This window comes from Pithys albifrons, chromosome 6 (genome assembly GCF_047495875.1).
Source record: "Pithys albifrons albifrons isolate INPA30051 chromosome 6, PitAlb_v1, whole genome shotgun sequence".
NCBI classification, from domain to species: Eukaryota; Metazoa; Chordata; class Aves; order Passeriformes; family Thamnophilidae; genus Pithys; species Pithys albifrons.
In genome coordinates this window covers 48,589,803-48,607,882 of record NC_092463.1, presented here as the reverse complement: position 1 = coordinate 48,607,882, position 18,080 = coordinate 48,589,803, and the positions used below count along the sequence as shown (strand labels likewise).

The following is an 18,080-nucleotide window of genomic DNA, read 5'->3' as shown; positions in this document are numbered from 1 at the left end:
AGACCATAGAGCCTCTTGGAGGAATAGTAATCCATTTAGTATTCTATTTGTAGGGTCCACTAGCACTTAACTTCCAACTCTCCTATACTCAGTGTATAGAGAAATGCCCTTCTTTTTCATATTGGGTCTGAATCCCTGCAGCTTAGAAGCAACATTGCCTATGCTTTACTAAAAGGGCAGCTCTCTGTAATACGTTTCAGTGGTAATATGGTTCACTGTTTCACAGAACACTGCTTCCTAATGTTAGCTCATCTTTCATGCTAGCTCTCCACTTCAATAACTAGAAGAAAATGAATAGTTAATGAAGCCCATTTTAGAATAGTTTTGGACTCTCACAGCAAAGCTACTGAAAATTTCTGGCATATTCCCAACAGATTCTAGCTCCCATGGAATTCTTCCTAGTCTGTGTGCTTTTAGCGCAAGGGACAAATTAGCAGATGTTAAACTAAGCTCAGAAACTACCTCTTTCCTTTTGACATTTCAGTGAAATACCAGATAGTCTGAGAGGTGGGGACATCAGAACAGCAGAAGCAATTAAGATACAATAATGAATCCATTTAGTTGACAACTAGCAGGGAAACCCAACAATTAACAAAACTTAGTCACCAGTTTTAGGGTGGCCAGGGTTTGTGCATACTAACGTTGCCATATACAAAGACCCAATGGAAAATACTTGGAGAGGTCAGCATATGCGTTTCAAGGAGTTCTTAAGCTCAACAAGTAGCCTTTATGCTGAGATCCTCTCGTCCATTATTCAAAACTAAAGCACTGAAGGATTATGTTTTGCACTTAATACTTTCTCAGCCTGTAGGGTTGAAGGCTGCCAAGTTTCAAATTTCAGCGGAAAGATATGCCCTAAACAAGCTAAGACCAGACACTCATAGGGCCCCCACATGGCTACCAAAAGCACAGTTCATCACACAGGCATTTAAACCAGAGGTTAGAACATAAATCCTCTTTATGCAAGCAAACATCTGTTTATTACTGGGAAAGAGGGCAGTAGGAGTAAATCACAAGACTTTTGGGTGTGTTTTGCCCACTGGTTAGAAGTGCATCTTTGCCAGATCAAGATAAAAGCAATGGCTCTGTGTCTCTGGATGTTTACACAAGTCATCTGTGTCTAAACAGGAGACTAGTTTCCATGGTCCACCTTCCTATTATTGTGGGACAAAAACACTGAGTAGTCATCTCTTGAGACTAAATCATCTTAAAAAAGCATCCACCTCTGGGATCTAAATCCTACTGCTGTAAAATCCACTGTCAGTGGGTCATTTCATGGAACGTAATATGAGACTAGCCATTAAAAATCCCCATTTTTGGTGGAAGGCACTTGTCATTTTATTAGTGACTGTTCTGACAGATGGTGCCCCATCAGCAATGCATCGTCCCAAGACAATCCCCATGCCGTGGTGTTCGTTAATGAAGCCAGTTCATGTTATAAACGACTGTGCTGCCAGCAACACAAAATGTGCTGTTGTCATCTGTGCATGTGGATGGTATGAATTATGGAAGCTCACACGTGGAGTAAAATAACATCTTCCCTTTAACCCCCTTGAAAACAAGCACTGCCATGTCCATCATCATCAATCATGGTGTTATTACATCCCTTTCTCCACCCTTAATCACACCTTTATGTCCATCCCTGAGTTGTGGTATGCATTGCCCCATATCTCTTTTGTGCCTGGCAGGTTTTGCTTCCTCCTTAAGCCACAGCCCTTCTTTATTGGTATGTAGCCTGGATATGTCTCTGCTCTGAACTCATCCCTGACCTTTTGATTTCACTTGTTTCCTTGTGCAGAACTGAGTGAGACATATAAAAGCAAAAGACACACTTTGCATAGCAAGATACAGCTTTGCCTCTTCAGGCTTTTGAGTCCAAAGTCAAAGCTGAGAGCTGGAAGAAAAGGTTTCAGCTCTCAGAAAACTTTGTAATCAGTTGGACACTTCCTGTAAACAGCTGCAGAATACTGCAACTCACAGGCAGCCTTGGGGTGGGGGAAAGTGATTCACCTCTGCCTGCTCTGGGAGGTTCCTGGCCCATGCATCTACCACATACCAGATCAAACACTGCAGGCTGAACAAGGAGTCAGTGTTGTGTTCATCCTTCCCACTCTGAGGCTTATAGGAACACAGAGTACACCCTGTCCTGAACACCTTCTTTGCCCAGACCTCGCACCAAAGGAAATCACATATTCAAGAGAGCTTTCCAACCTACACTACAATGAAAAGTCTTTATGGCAGTGTATCTCATATTTCAGGCCAGATATCCAGCCTGAAATATGTCCTAGCAGATTCTGGAAATCACCACTTTTTTGTCACTGTAGATAGAACTGTAACATTTGCCAGCAAAACTTTCCAGCAATTCTAGGGGCCTCTGCAATATCTGTGAAATTACTTCATGTTCTTCACCCAGCTCTCAGTCAGCAAAGAGAGCTTCTGGGCACAACAGGCTCTTTTTGAACAGACCTTAAGAGCTGAACAAAAAAAAATCATGTCAAAGCAGAAACAGAAGTTACAGCATTATCATCATACATATATGTGAAGTGGTCTTTTATATTGATTGATGTATGCAAGAGTGAAAACAAATGCCATGTTCTTCTCTTAGGCTAGTCATAGGGACTGGGCAATCAACTTTCATGGTTCATGTAAGTGAATTTCTACAGTTCACTTACTCCCCCAGAACTTGCTTTGAGGAGACACCATTTTCCTCTGCTGTTTCTCCATAAGATGAACACTTTCTTAGATAGAAAAGAGGTAAAATTATATATAGTTCATCGCTTTACAGCCATGTGGGTCAGATGCATGCTGGCTCACACTGCACATTTTAGAAACATTTACAGATGCCTGGACAGGGCTTTCCAGATACAAGTTGTTCTGATGACATGGAGGGTGAGGTTCATCTCATTTAACTTCAGGTGCCCAAAAGCTAGGAACCTGATCGAAGATAGTCACCTAGATTCCTGTTGTAGGCTATGGAAACTGAAAAGAACAAGCAGAGGGTAATTATCCTGTTTGACAGGACATGTGCACCTGAGACCTTCCAAAGCCCTCATGTCCCCATTGCCTAGTTAATGCCTATGTTCTCAACAATTAAAAAGAGGGGAGATGAATCTTGCCCAGAGGACATGGTGGTTTCCTGAGGAATAACTGCAAGCAAACAGAACCCTCAGGCCCCTGGCAGGACTTCTGGTCCTGCATGCACAAGCACAGTTGGCTGCCAGACCATGTTGCGAATGTGCTTGGAAGTTGCAATGAGTGCCGGTGTGAACAGAAAAGCTCCACAGCTTCTCTGTATGTATAGTATAAATGGAAGCAGCAAACCCAGACAGGCAGGACTCCTGGGTAAAGCAGAGACCCACCTCTGTCCATGTTGTGCCATTTCAATAGCTCTGCGAGCAGGGACTGGGGAGCCGCCATCTGTCACACTGAGCACCTCCATCGACTTTCTTTCTGGCCGTCTCTTCCCATGCCTGTTCAACATTGGGGAGTCCACACGCTTCCTGGGGGGATCTTTATGAAAAGAATATGCTGTCAGATGAATTTAGCTGTGACTTACCTCACACAGGTTGGTTAAGTCCTCTCTCACGAATTTCACTCTCACACCTCCCATACAGTGACAAATATCTTAATGATGGAGATCAACATTTTCAGTCTCTCCCTTCTTCCTAATTTGCAAGCATTAGATGCAAGTTGCACTCTATCTAGAGAGAAGGAGCAGTGCCACTGCCCTGAATGCATGTATGAGCACTGTAAAATAAAGGTACAACTATACCATAGCTTGCAGAAATTAGTTTACAAAGCTGATAATAGTAATAACAAGATGATACAAGATGACAGCATGGGCTATAGCACAAGCTGTTAGCCCGAGCATAAGCCATCTAGGCATCCTGTGCATGCACTCAGGTTACTAGAGCTTACCTTCTATGTCCCTGCTAGCTAGATTAAATGTGAGACAGGGACATGAATACGCTCTGAACTCAGACTTACATTCTGCTCTGAAAACATATCCTTTTTTTTAATCTTTAAGATCAGAGTTCAGGTTTTTCCCACTGATTTATCATTTTCCTCCTTCAACAGCACAAATTAAACATGCTTGTCTACCTGAGATGAATCTTCAATGAGAACCACTAATATTTCTCTCAGAGGTAATTGTACAGCTTTTACTACTACAGTAACTGAAATGCATTACACCTTTCATTGCATAACAATTCTGTGAGGCATCAAAGTGCTACTTTAGCTTTGTGGAGTGAAAACCAAGGTATTAGAATGAGAGGCTTAAAGGCAATTCATTCCTATGGATGCTGACAAACATTTACTGAGGTTCTGAGGAGCACTTAAATTGTTCTGAAAAGAGTCTTTAGACACCAAAATGCATTGTAGAAGGTGATTTGGCAAGCCATACACACCTCCATGTTGAAGCAGGGAACCAAATGCAGACCTGCTGAGATGTTTTATTACTAACACCTCTCATGGCATCAAAACAATACAAAGGAGAAAGGCATACAAAAATACAGAATGATTCTCTTTTCTTTGGTTGGGCTATTTCAGTTCCTTCCTCTACTTACAGACATATTTTTAATTTTAGTGGAGAGTGACCACTTGTAAAAGAAAGCATTCTTCACCCCCACTGCCAGAAAGAAGCTCACAGTGCCCAGCCTTTAAGACTTATCCTTCTGCCAGGATTCCTTTGCAAAACCAGAAATACCATATTTGAGAATTCTACCTCTACTGTCTAGTCCTTATTATCCTGCCCTTCTCACACCTCCCCTATCTGCTTGCTGCTTCTTTCTCTCTCTGATGTCATGTTTTTTAGCACATGATCTCTTTAAGGCAGAGCTTATTCTTGAAACAATGAGCATAAGCAAAGACAGCTCAAATGCAAATGAGTTAGTGATAACAACTGACCCCATTACTGTATAAACCACGTATTCTTTATATTAGCAGTAATAATATTCCTGCTAAAAAATAATTAGAAAAAAAGTACAGTTGTCTCACTCAATTTCAAATTAGGTCCAGCAATAAAAAGATAGTAGAAAATGATAGGGACAACGACCTCCACACAGGAAAAATAAAGAGGGCATAAAGTTGATGGAAAAACAAAGGGAAATAACCCAAATAAGCAACGATACGGTGACCTCAGCTGCACACGTGTAAGTGGTCAAAAGAAAGCTGGGACAACGTTTAGATATTTCAAATTCCTGCTTCTTCAAGCAAGTTGAAAGTATGGGAGAGAATTCATGCTACAGAACAACTGCTGTTATCAGAAGTGTGCCTAGAGCAGAGTAATATACATGTTGACAGTATATGTAAGACAACATTGACACAAGTTTTGCAACAGGATATCGACATTAGAAAGGAAAGTAAAAGAGTGCAGTTTAAAAGAAAGGAAGAAGCAAGATGAAAAAAGCATCTAATGTCAAAAGAATGGAGATGAAATACTGCATCAATGTTATTTAACAATAGAGGCTAAACAAGAAGGATGGAGAAAGGCAAGAAAAGCATTTTTTGAAAAGATATTTTAAAAGGCAATTTGATCCAAGCATGTTCAAAACAGACGACTTTATAAAATGGAAATTTAGCTGAGTGACACTTAAAAAAGTGACATACCAAACAGAAGGTGGACTTTAAAAGACAGCAAAGAAGAAATTAAGAGGAATTAGCTAAAGACTTGAGAGAAAGAGAGAGAGAGAGAGAAAGCTTGAGAGAAGGACATTAGCCAGAGGGACCATGAGGATATCAACAGAAAAACTGAGGAGAAGGATATCACTAACAAGCTAAATGATTCTTTTATACCAGTCCTTGCTGCTTAAGATGCTGGAAGATACTGATTTTCAATCTACACTTTGAACTACCAAAGAGAGAAAGTAGAAAGAGCTGATGGTGAAACACACCTGTACATTCAGGACAGCAAGTCACAAAAGTTGGATGGAAAATATATCCAGAAGCTTGCATTAATTGAGTTTCTAATAAAGATATTTGATGCCTCTTTAAAATTGGCTAAAATCCTATAGGATACATAGCTGAGAGTAGCAAGTATTGTACATACTTTTTAGAAGGTCTGAATAAGGGCATCATCAATGTCAAGGGCATCATCACTGTCAAATCTAGAGATACTAAAGAAACAGCTAAATATACAGTCATCCTGCCATAATGACTAAAGTGGTGTCATACAAAAGCAGTAGAAGATTTTGCAGAAGCACAGGAATTAAAAATATGAAAACCTCCAATATTTGCCCTTTGCTTCTTGACTCTCTGGAAACATTCCACGTGGTAAAAAAACATCAAGTCGTAGTCAAGATCTGTGATAGTATTGAGGATGTATTTTCTTTTTATTTCACATGAGAAAAGTGGAGCCATTTCTAAGGAATTTTACAGAAGAATATAGAATCCTATATGTAATGATCCAACTATAAATCTACCTGCTCATGAAATGTGGGAAATGAAGGTTCATCTGAGTTTGGAAAAGGCACCTATATCCTATATATCTGTTCTGGCTCAATCTCTTGTTCTCTGGTTTATTAAGAAACTTCACCTCACAAAAGCCTTTTCCTCAAGGAGACATTAGTTGACATTCATTCGTTCTACTGACAAGTTTCTCATTTCTATGTTTTCAAGTAAGGAAAATGGAGCTGCACTTGAAAGATGTTGGAAGTAGCCCTTCCCTGGCCCTTGGAAAAAACTTCATACAGCTGAAATGGACAAAAGGGACACCAGAAGAAAGGGCAAGCCTGAACTGGCCATACTTTTACCTGGATCCATCCTTTCTGAGACCTAATATGACAAGAAAGAGGAAAAAAGCAAAATACTTTGAGATGTTTTTTTTTTGCTTTGGCAAGAGCTCAGACAATGCCTATCTCTCATGAACATGGTTTCTTCAAGATGCTATTATGAAATCTGTTACTTTTTCTCCACTTTTCTTTGTTTGTGCAAGGCCATCACTAGTGGCTAATGATGAGATATTCATCAGACACATGACTGTTCCCAATTAAACCTTGCCCCATGTTCCCAGAGATACTGCTGGGAACACAGGATGTCCAAACCCCCTGTGGAAGAGGAAATACAACCTACAAACACTCAAAGAATAATGCTCAAATGTGCTGGTGAGGCACAATGACACATTCAGAGTAGTGTTTCCCTGTTAGGAAACATTTTCACTTGTTGTACAAGAGTGGAGCATATAACTTCAGTTGAAACCATGAAAATACTTAGGCATGATGTATTTAGGGCATAGCTACCTATTCACTTATATGCTGGATATGAAGATTCTAGAGTCACCTTGCTTCTTTTCTTATGACAAATGCATTTCTAAAACAAGATGATGCTGTCCTTGCATGGCAGGATAATCTTTTTGAGTCAAAAGCTGATTAGTAAAGTGCTGGATGACAAACTGCAATGAGCAAGGGGCTTTTGACCACCGCAGTTGGCACATCTACCCATCTTCATCAGGATCCCTGCTAACATGCTCTCTGTAACTCCATCCAGGTAGGAGTTTAAAAATTGCTGTGTTAACTAAGAACTTTAATCTCTTCTCCTACAGAAGAGATTACCCTGAAAAATTATAAGGCCTGAATCCTGGAACTTGAATAAGTTAATAATTCAATTGAGCATGAACAAACTTACAGTGCAATTTAGCATTGCCCTGTAGGCTTGTGAGATTCCAGGCTTTTCAGTGAAAATAAAGAGCACTTTGCTTCTAGACTTCAAAGTGCTGAAATACAATACCTGAAAATCACAACACTGCTATGTAAAAATGCTATTTCAGATCATTGCTAGAAATGACTAATCCTTTATTAAACTTTTGTCACTCTGCACAGCAAGAATCACTTAAGTAGTTAACTCCTTGGGAAACATTTTTCCCATTGTCTAGACTAGTGAAGTCCTTGGCGATCAGCATCATCCTAAAATACCAGTGAATGAATAGGAATAAAGTTGTATCACAAGAGCTTTATAAGATATATAATCTTACTGCAAATTCAGCTTTTAAAATCTTAGTCTAAAACCACTCGATTTTGATTAATGTACTATGAACAACTAAGTGATATTATTCATACTTTGAACAGTATGAATATTCACTTACAGGAAAGAGAATGTGTATATATGTAACTGCATATGGATGCAGTGCTACACAGCCTCACTAGCTGAAGTCCATGAGCAGCATTTCTGCAATTCTGCATGTAGATTAGTAACTAGAAAATTCTGCCACTAGATTACACTGCTTCTAAACCCCATCTGCTTGCATAGAGCCAGCCTGTAGGTCCACAGCATACTTTTTAAGGTCTCATTCAAGACCTACTTGGATGTTCCTGCACTGTGAGACAGACACATCCTGAAAAATGAAGCCTTTAACCACGAAACAGGTATGCCTTTCCCAGGCTAAGGATTCTCACCAATTCTCACACCACTTCAGTGGGAAGGTAATAGTGCTGATAGAGTTTGGGTTTATATTAAAAAAATAAGAAAAAGTGAAATGGAATTAGTTGAGATGGATTCATGGTGACTGAGGTCATATCTGTAGTACCTATTTCATTTCTAGGGGGAAGATCCTCATCTTCGTGACTGGGATACCTCTCCTTCCGGTCAAGCAGAAGAAAATAAATCATTTTTTCTTGGTTCTCCCTGAAAAAAAAAAATTCTTTAAATTTGGAAAGAGAAAAGTCAACATGTAGATAAACCCTTCTCATCAAACAAACAGTTATTCTAAATAAGCTGAAAACAGTCATGTATGTGCCAGCAAGATACACAACCCACAGAGCTTTTGAGACCCCTGCTGTCTCCAACAAGCAGCTAGAGAGGAAAGGAGATATGATTCCCATGTTAAACACACAAAACAGAGGCACAGGACAGGCAAGGTAATATGTTCACAGGAGGTCCAAACCAAGAGTGGCAACAAGACAGGTCTGATCCTCTACATCCTTTCTTCTATGTGTCCCCCCCTTAGCACCTCAGGATATATACCAGCTCTTAGGCATAGGCTTGAAATAAATAAAAATTTGCCAACAAAGGCATTTTCAACACAAATAACAGCAATGATACCTCCCCATCTTGACTGTATGGCCCATCTTTTAATGAACTGACCTGGCCTGGCAGCAAGGGAAGAGACAGCATCATGCCTACAGTGCTGGTGAGGCTGTGAGCCTCTGACCCATGGAGCAAGAAAGCCTCGGTGCTTGCTCCCAACACCTCACTAGCAAATGAGCAGCCAGAGGGTGAGAAGTTAAACTGCTTTCTACCTCTCCCCAGATTTATAAGCATCCCAGCCCCTGGACACCCAACTAGTATGAAGACTGAGCAAGTGCTTACTCTTCTGACAACAAGTCCTGTAAGAGTTTATTTCGGTCACGGAAGCAGCCTAATGAGTGCATGCTATCTAACACGTCTGGATCAATATCCTCCAAGGAAGGGAGAGAACGAATCTGCACCTTTCGAGGGATTGGTTGCTCTGGTTCTGGCTCATTCTTACCCCCTCTGCAGAGGAAAGAAGATGAGAGGGAGAAAGGGGGAGGGAAAGAAGAAGAGAAAAGAAACATGAGTCACAAATGAACCCATACTCTGAAACACAGACTGCAGCAACAGATGGAAGCAGCTTGCTAAATTCCTACTGAGAGACCTGAGCTCCCAACCAGACAGATATTCTTCTCAGAAGAAACTGTCATGAAGCCTGAGATTGACCACAAGCTTGTGGATTTGGGTCTTTAATGAGAAATGTCTGCGTTCAGTCAGGAACGCAGTAGGAACTTCACTTACCAGTGCCCTCATAAAAGAAGCAGCTGTTCAGCAACCTAATGCCAAACATTTATAAAACACTATGTGGTTTTAGAGATGCTGTCTCATCAGCAGGCCAGACTCAGACAATCAGGCTGAAAAGTGCAAGCTGAATGATTCTCTTTCAAAGAAGAGCTCTGAACAAACCATCACTACTTTTCACCAATTCTGACTGCAACTGGCATTGCAGCAGCTAATATTTCTAATATGATTAAGTGCTCAGGGTCCCACTTGACACACTTTAAAGGGCTTTTTGGGAAACGAAGCTGCTTAATTACATGCCCAAATATGACAATCTCTGCTTCTCTTCAGACATGCAAATTTAAAAATTTTGACTCAAGTGTGATGCCCGAGGTCAGTGGCAGACCAAAGAACACAACATTAGCAGTAGAACATTTTAGTCTTTCAAGTGTAGTTAACTCAGGCTTTCTGCACAGTTATCTCAGCCCATTCACTAGGCTCAGGAAATATTGATTATTCATTTCAATTAGAGGCCCTGACTGTAAGAAACAGGTCAGTGTGTCAGGGTATTTATAACCGGCTAATGACATACATTGCAGACATCCTGAATATCCTTTGATTTTATTTTAGTAGGCAGTGAGCAATTTATGTAGACTCCATGTACCCAGAGAGGTGGATTTGGTGGTGGTGTTTTGGTTGGAGAAACTGTCTGTCCTGAATCTTTGCTATTTCTCAATGGGTGCTTTGTGTGATGCCGAAGTTTCCCTGCTCTGTGGATGATGTCCTTCCTTTCCTTTATGTGAAGCAAATGTGTGACTGTCGGGCCCAGGCTCTCGGGGGCTGACAGGAACCAGGAGTATTTAAACTTTGTTTGCTGTTTATGGGGCTGTGTTTGGATGGGAGAGTCTGCCTTTTGATGCTGGAAGAAATAAGGTGGACATGACTTGTGAAGTTACTTGCACAGCTTAAAATGTTCCTGACTCAGATGTGAGCTATCCAAGTAACTACACAGAAAAAGCAATTCCAATTCAAATATCCTTAATTTTTCATGTGTCAGTTAGAAAGCCTGGTAGGATCATACATATGAGACTGAGATCTCAGCCAGTGTACCAAAAAGAGAGGCAATGTAGATTATCTCCTCCAAGGTAAGAAGGCAGTACTAAGTAATTGCAGCCAGGATAGGACAGTTACATGCTGGGGCAATCACAGGAGAGTGCTGGGTGCTATTTCTAATTTATTTTTAAGCAATTTGAAATGTAGTTGTGAGGCATCTGCTCTGTTAACTGCTTGTGGGACATCACCTGCAGAAAGACTCCTCAAAAATTTACATTTTATTTTCTCTTGAAGCACTGAAAACATGCTTAGCCCTTCCTGGATACATCATGGAGTCAGACTCCGGTGTACATTACATGCATCATGACACTGGGGTCAGATCCCACTTCTCTTACAATGAACCCTCATGCATACCCTGCTCAGTTTTAATTCAGTTTTTGGGCCGTGGAGCAGAATATACAAGACATAGAAAGAATCTGCTTCTTGGGATTCATTCTTGTGTGCCAAACCACCAAAACAGCTTCTGATGCGCTCTTTGAGTCTCACAGAAGTGCCTGTGTCTTCTGCAACATCACCATGGCCCTGAATCTGAGGGCTAGATTAAAAAATCCTTGTTCAACTAAAGAAACTAAACCTTATTCCTTGTAAGAGGTTACTACTCCTACCTCTTAGGCTCAGGATCTAGTTCTCAGCAGGTAATGAGCAATGATAAGCTCATAACCTTGCACTATTAAAGCCAGTGATTATCCTGTCATTAAGATAAATTCTTGTAGGATAGACTTTGAACAGCAGCTGAGTGTTTTTGCTTCTCAGTGATCTGCAGTTCACTTCTGAAAAGTATTGACTTAACTGATCAATCACTGTGTTGCAAGGAGATGTCCTTAGGGTAATTTAAAGAGATTAAAAATAAACACTGTCTTTGAATATTTCCAGAAAATCTGGGTTTCCTACTAGTCACTCTAGTCTACAGCAGAACAGAATTTGCAAGCTTCTTCTGTATCAGTTGGTGTGGGAGCCATTTCTAGAGAACACAGCTTGCCATCTTCTGTGCACTGAAAAGTGGCATTTCCTTATGCCCTGAACCCAGTTAGCCTCAGACAGTCAGGAATTTTCACACCTTCTCATCAGGTACAAGTAAAATCTGCAAAGACGCGTCTCATCATTTGGCAATGCAATTCAGTGCTTCAGGAAACAAAAATCACTGGGTATGGGCTGTGATTGGCATGACTGTAATGCCTGTTCCATTCTCAGTCTAGCAGAGAGTGACAAATTTGTTGCATTTCAGCCCACACAGACATCAAACAGTGTCACATGATGAATACTGCAAATCACATATATATTTTTAAGGGCCTGCAAGAATGTAATTGCTGCTTTAAAACCCACCCTCTTTTGTGAGGATCGGTGCATACAATGGCTGTGATTCCTGATGAGGGTGGAATTTTTCAGTTTCTCCATGATATTCTCTCATGAATCTCACTGAGATGCCCATTTGCATCAGTGCAAAGCAAAGCAGAACCAGTACACTTATTCTTTTTCTTGTTTTGATAAATGTGGTACCTTCACAATTAGAGCAATAACTCAGTGTTACAGGAATATCTATTTACCACAATAGCTAATTATATTTGCTCTCTTTCTTTATTAAAAAAAATGTGAAAATAACTGCTGTTTATTTTCTGGCTTATGAAAACCTGTGTTTGAGGTAAAAATAAATGTTTTCAATTACAAAGGCTTGAAAAACCTCACTGAACTAATTTGGGTGGGAGAGCAAGAAGAACTGGAGGTTGCTGATGAAAGCTTTCACTTTGATTTCTTTTTCCTTTTTTAGTCTTGTGAATCATGATTTCAACTTTCAAGACCTCTTTCTCTGTCTGCCTTAGTCTGCAATTAAATATTTTCCACAGTTATACAGTAGCCTTAATATTATTTGAAGAATTAAGAGAAATCACTTATATGATCTGAGTATGACTTCCAGGTCAGTAACCTATATATGACAAACAATGAAGATTTTAGATAGTAGATTAAATAAAGGAAAAAATTAAGAGCTGAGCAAACCAGCCACAGAATAAAACATTTAAAACCCCCCCTTCTCTGTCAGCATGACTATTTCCAGGAAAAATGAATGCAAAGAGGCTGTGAAACATTACCAGATGAAGCAGCTCAGTTTTGGAGGTGGCAGGGTTATTCACTGACTAAAATTAACCACAGGAGGTTAACCTCCTGAGGTCAACCCATGCCCAGTACAGAGAAAATGAGAAAGAGACTCATTAAAAAACCTATTTTGAGCAGAAATTTCTTTTTAGGCAATCTGAAGAGACATCTGGAAGAGCCTTTCTGCACTGACTACACTGGGAGTCTAGGGGACACTTGCTTTTGAAAAACTCAGTTTCTACTTCTGAAAACAGCCTCAGATGTTATTTCCCTTGACACAATCTACTGTGTCAATCATCAGAGAGTCTGACCTTCATTGAGAAGCACATGAAAATGTTCAAATGCTTATGTCTGCAAAGAAAAAAAATCTTCAAATTCTAAATAAAGTCATGATATAATGCGGGCAAATTTGTGCACATGAGCCTGGGACAACAGTCCCTCAATAAGTGAAAATTTCCAGGCAAAAGTCTTGAGGAGGGTTATAATAATAATATAAGTAATCAATACTTTTCATTTCATTTCCTATTCCAGTTCTGATCAAAGCATAGAGAGAGACAGCTGATTTCACTCCATGAAGAAACAGAGGGATCAGTTGTCCAATCTGATGTAAACAGCATTTACTTTGGGAATCACTAGTAAAACATTATAGGAGGGATTTCAAATATTATAATTAGAAATTTTCTCCCTTCATTTCTTCTACATTTATCCATGAAAAAAAAAAGTACCTGCTGCAGCCAACACTCTTGCCCTTCTTTAGTTTAAAAAGATGCCATGTCTGGTTACTAGAAAGAACATGAAAAAATCACAGGCAGAGAGGTGCCACCAGTTCAGGTGAATTGTTTTTTCATAGTTCAAATGTTTTCTTAGTTATTTAACAAACTGCCCTCAGGTTCTGTTGAGTCAGATAAATCCCAAGGTGAACATTGCCCATAAGACAGAATTAGAGAAAACAAATTAAAAAAAGTGGTTCGTTTTTTTCCAGGTGACAGGCTTATATATCAGTTCATATCATCCTCAAGTATTTCTCAAGAGCAATGATAGGATTATGAAGGTAGGACTTTGCTTATCACCCACCTGGGAAATGCTGACCCCTGAGAAACATGAATCAAAACATCACTTCCTTGTTTAATATGTGAAGTGGTGTCCTTAGTTTGATTAGGTTATCATCAGTATAAAAATGTTATCTACTTAGGTTTCTTGAAATACTATTAAGGCTACACTAAGTGCAAGGTCACTTTTAAAAGCCATCAATCTTCCTTATACCCAAACCACTAGACAGGTATGTACTTTTCTCACAGACCTCCTGTTTCACTGTCAAGACTGCTGCTTTTAATCAAGTCACAGAACTACTCTCACATCAACAGGTTACAAAGGTCAGAAGCAGCCTCTTTGCTTGCCATGAAGAAGGAGCAGGGATTATGAGACAGAAAAGCTCTTGCTCACAGGTGCTTACTTATCAATTTCATAATTTTTGTTTCTTCTTCAGAGAAAAGTCAAGATGCCAAGAAACAACAAATGAAAGCTTTCTTGTCAAGAAGGTATTACAAGAGATTGTCTGTAGCATTGGATAGCAAACTACATATGGCTGCTAGTTGGCTTTTTTTTGTTGATCACCTGCAGGTATCTCTTTAACACAGCAAGATGCTGTGTTATTTCAAACAGTAGTTAGTCACTGTACAAAAAAACGTTCCTGGGCTGGTATATATAGAAGAAATTATATGAGTAGCAAAGGGTTAAAAAAAAAAGAAATGTTTTTCTATCCTCTGCCCCTTTTTCCACCTGTGTGAAACCTATTTTCAAACTCCACTCTCACTCTTCAGAGATCACTAGAATTTCAGGACCAATCATAAATGCATAGAAAAATGAATTTTAAAAAATGTTACTTACATATACCATATGTGTTTCTGAATATGTTCTAACTGTAAAGGAAAAGAAAACAAGGAATTAGTGCTGTGAAATAGAAAAGGTAATGCCACAAGACATCCTTATCCAAGGCTTATTCAAGTAAGTCCAACATTTCAGAGATGCATCTGTGCATACAACAGGAACTTCATGATGCATAAAGACCTGCTGATCCTTGCCCATCCCATCAGAAATGAGACTATAATTCCAAAATTAATGGATCAGTCAGGAGGAAATCCCAGGAAAATGCTAATTACAAGGCTTCACAGGCAAGTGTTTTGGCAGTTTAAGTTTTTCCCTTCCCAGGCCGTTCCCTCTATAACTTAACCGAACCTAACAAACTGTTCCCTTCTCTATGTGCATAATAGCCGATTCTTTATACTTGCAGTGTATTTCTAGTTTCATTTTGGAGAAAAAGAAGAAAATAGGTTCAAACAGATAATGTGAATAAATAAAATAACTTGTGCATGTGTGTGGGGATCTTTTGCCATGACCCACTCTTGACTGGCTCCACCTTTATCATTACAATCTAAGGGCCAAGCTGAATAAGGTCATTTACTGATGCCACATCTGAACACCAGACTGCAAATTTATTTTACTTTCCTCTTTCACACATGAGCATTTTACTGTGCAATGAAGGACTGATCAAAGCTGAACCTTGGCCTTGCTCAGCTATGGAAGTCAGATCCCAAGCAAACATTACATGATGACAATGTTCTCCCACAAGCATGGGGAAAAGAAAGCAACATGTTTTTTCCAAGAGAAACCCTTAACAGTAGAGAGAACAGGAGGTTCTTATGACATACTTACAGCAGAATGTTCCTAATACATTTTGTTCTAATCATCACAACAGCAGAATAGAATTTTTCATAAATGTCCAAGGATTAGTCATGTGGACATTATTTTTCATATTCATCACTATGAAGTACCTTTGTACGCGCAGAACAATATGCACATTCACTGCACATAGGTTGGCATTTGTACAACATGCAGGTGAAAGGCAGGATTGAAACTCAAGTGCTAACACCTATGAGATGAAATCACAGACCCATTAAAATGGTCAGGAACAGTCGAGACAGCTGTCCTGCTCTTATCACATTCCACTTCCAGAATAATGAGAATCGGAGGGAAAAAAAAAGGAACAGACAAACAACAAAATTTCAGAGATATAAAGTAGATGTTTGCCAGAGCGAGCAAGGAATCAGAGTCCTCGTGCTATGGAACAACAGCTCTGTGTCTGGGAAACCAGGAAGATGTGAGTTTGGTTTTATATGCAGCTTGGGAAAGTGGAGGGAGGCTGGAGGGAACAGCATGAGAGACAAACAGCCTCCTTTCAAACCCAGACTGTTAGAGCTCTGCAAGCAGAGGTGCAGCTGGCACTTGCCTCCTAACCAGCCCAGGTGCTGAGACCACCAATTCCCCCAGCACACACATCCATGGACAGGGCAGACCTGCACAGCTTCCAGCTGTGGCCTCAGCTCTGTCACAATAATTCCCCTTCATCACCATTCCCCTTGCATTAGGTAGTCCTCTCACCCCTGCACTGCTAAGAGCGAGGTGGAGTATTCCTGACAGACTGCCATCTCCTGTCGGGATAAAGATATGCATTATGGGAGTTCTAAAAGCCTGGAGACACAACCCTTTTCCTTATGTTTCTTTGGAAGCTGAGGTACAACCACAGAACGTAAGAGTCTTTTTTGTACAGTTTCCACGGGATAGGATTTTAGCATTGTTAATTATCAGGTCTATAGTTCTGTAAGGATCTGCTAAGGAGTGAACTGTACCTCCTGTGCTTGGTAAAACCAGCCTACAAGATGCATATCTACTCATTATTTCCTATACACCACATGGAGGGTTAGAGACATTAATGATTTCAGATAAGATGCAGATGACACAGCTATGTGATGTCCAAGCCTTTTTCATGCTTTGCCTCTTTTGCTGCATTTTCTCTCTCCATGGGTCACAGTGTTCTTGTGTGCCTGTGATATGCAGAAATGCCATTGCAAAGTAGACAACAGCACTTCACTTTCTGTGTCAGAGAGGGGGAAGAAAAGAGGGTCACCAGTTCATGTCTTAGTCACAGAACCTCTGGGCTCCTTCAGAGAAGATGTCAAGGAGAAATCCCTTCTGCCCATCCCTTCCTTCAAGCTAATGAACTCATAGCATTTTTCTGAAAGAGAAACCCTGTAGGACCTTGATATAATTTGAAGGTGTATGACAGCACTCATGGCTGCTGTTTACCTACACATCTGTCATTCAATCCACATAACATTGCTGTGAAGTATGCTGGGATATCCCAGATATGAAAGTATGCTACAAATCCATTTTCTATGCTGATTAAAATGTAATTCCATTGAAATGTTATTACAAGTGTGCTTGCTGCTGCCAACATTTTCACTACTGTTTTAAAGGTAATTAATTAATGCTTTGTTGCTTTTCATCTGCATTAAAGTGGCAGGAGGGTTATGGGAGGGCGATTGGTTTTGACAAGAAGTCTGTATGCTTTCCACTATGCAGTGCAGGGGAGGGAGATACACAGTGGGAGCTAATCTCACTCTTCCTGCCTTCATTTAAATACAATGTTTAAATGCATTTAAGTGACGAAGGCATTTAACAACCCTTCCCAGAGGGTTCTTCTTGCTGTTTGCACATGAGTTTGCCAAGTTAAATGCCATTTTATGGAAGATGTAAAAATGCTGCTTCCTAATATCTCCTAGTCACTTCAGGCAATTGTCTCATGATGTCATCTCTGAAACAACAAAACATGCTTAGATCCACTGCACATGCACAGTGAGAGGAGAGATTTCTGCAGCAAAAATGCTGTAATGGAAGGAGAGGGAGAATTCCTTTATCATGGTTTTACATAAAAATACTTCCAATATATATTAAAGTTGTACACTGAAGAGCCCCACTCCCAGACAAGAGACCCATTGTGATACAGAGCTGTACAAGCTCATCAGAAAAAGAGGTCTCCTCCCACAAGGAGCTTACGTCTGAATTCTAAGGCAGGGAACAACAGATGGAGACAGACAGGCAGATGGAAAACAAGACAGCACTGTCTACATCCTCGGCACTGATCTCAGGAGAGCAGTTGCCAAACAAAAAAGTTCTGACCTGAAGAAAAACTTTCTCATAGTCTGGGGATATAAATGAGGACTTCTGGGCTTGAACTCATGTCAAATTTCAAAATTCCCTGTCCAGAAAGTCAACAGTCTCAAACCCATCTGTGCATCGAATCAACCCACATGTCAAAT

General features: G+C 40.1%; 1 protein-coding gene across 8 annotated transcripts in view; it reads right to left on the bottom strand.

Moving 5' to 3' along the window:
- The window catches only part of BRSK2 (BR serine/threonine kinase 2), a 320,507-nt gene that overhangs the window by 46,564 nt on the left and 255,863 nt on the right, over window positions 1-18,080 (bottom strand). For all 8 annotated transcript variants that reach the window (XM_071558782.1, XM_071558784.1, XM_071558789.1 and 5 more), the window contains exons 9-12: window positions 14,812-14,843; window positions 9,301-9,465; window positions 8,519-8,616; window positions 3,360-3,510 (exon numbers count right to left, since the gene is read on the bottom strand). In XM_071558782.1, coding sequence (XP_071414883.1) covers window positions 3,360-3,510; window positions 8,519-8,616; window positions 9,301-9,465; window positions 14,812-14,843 — 446 coding nt within the window. The remainder of the gene's footprint in view (window positions 1-3,359; window positions 3,511-8,518; window positions 8,617-9,300; window positions 9,466-14,811; window positions 14,844-18,080) is intronic.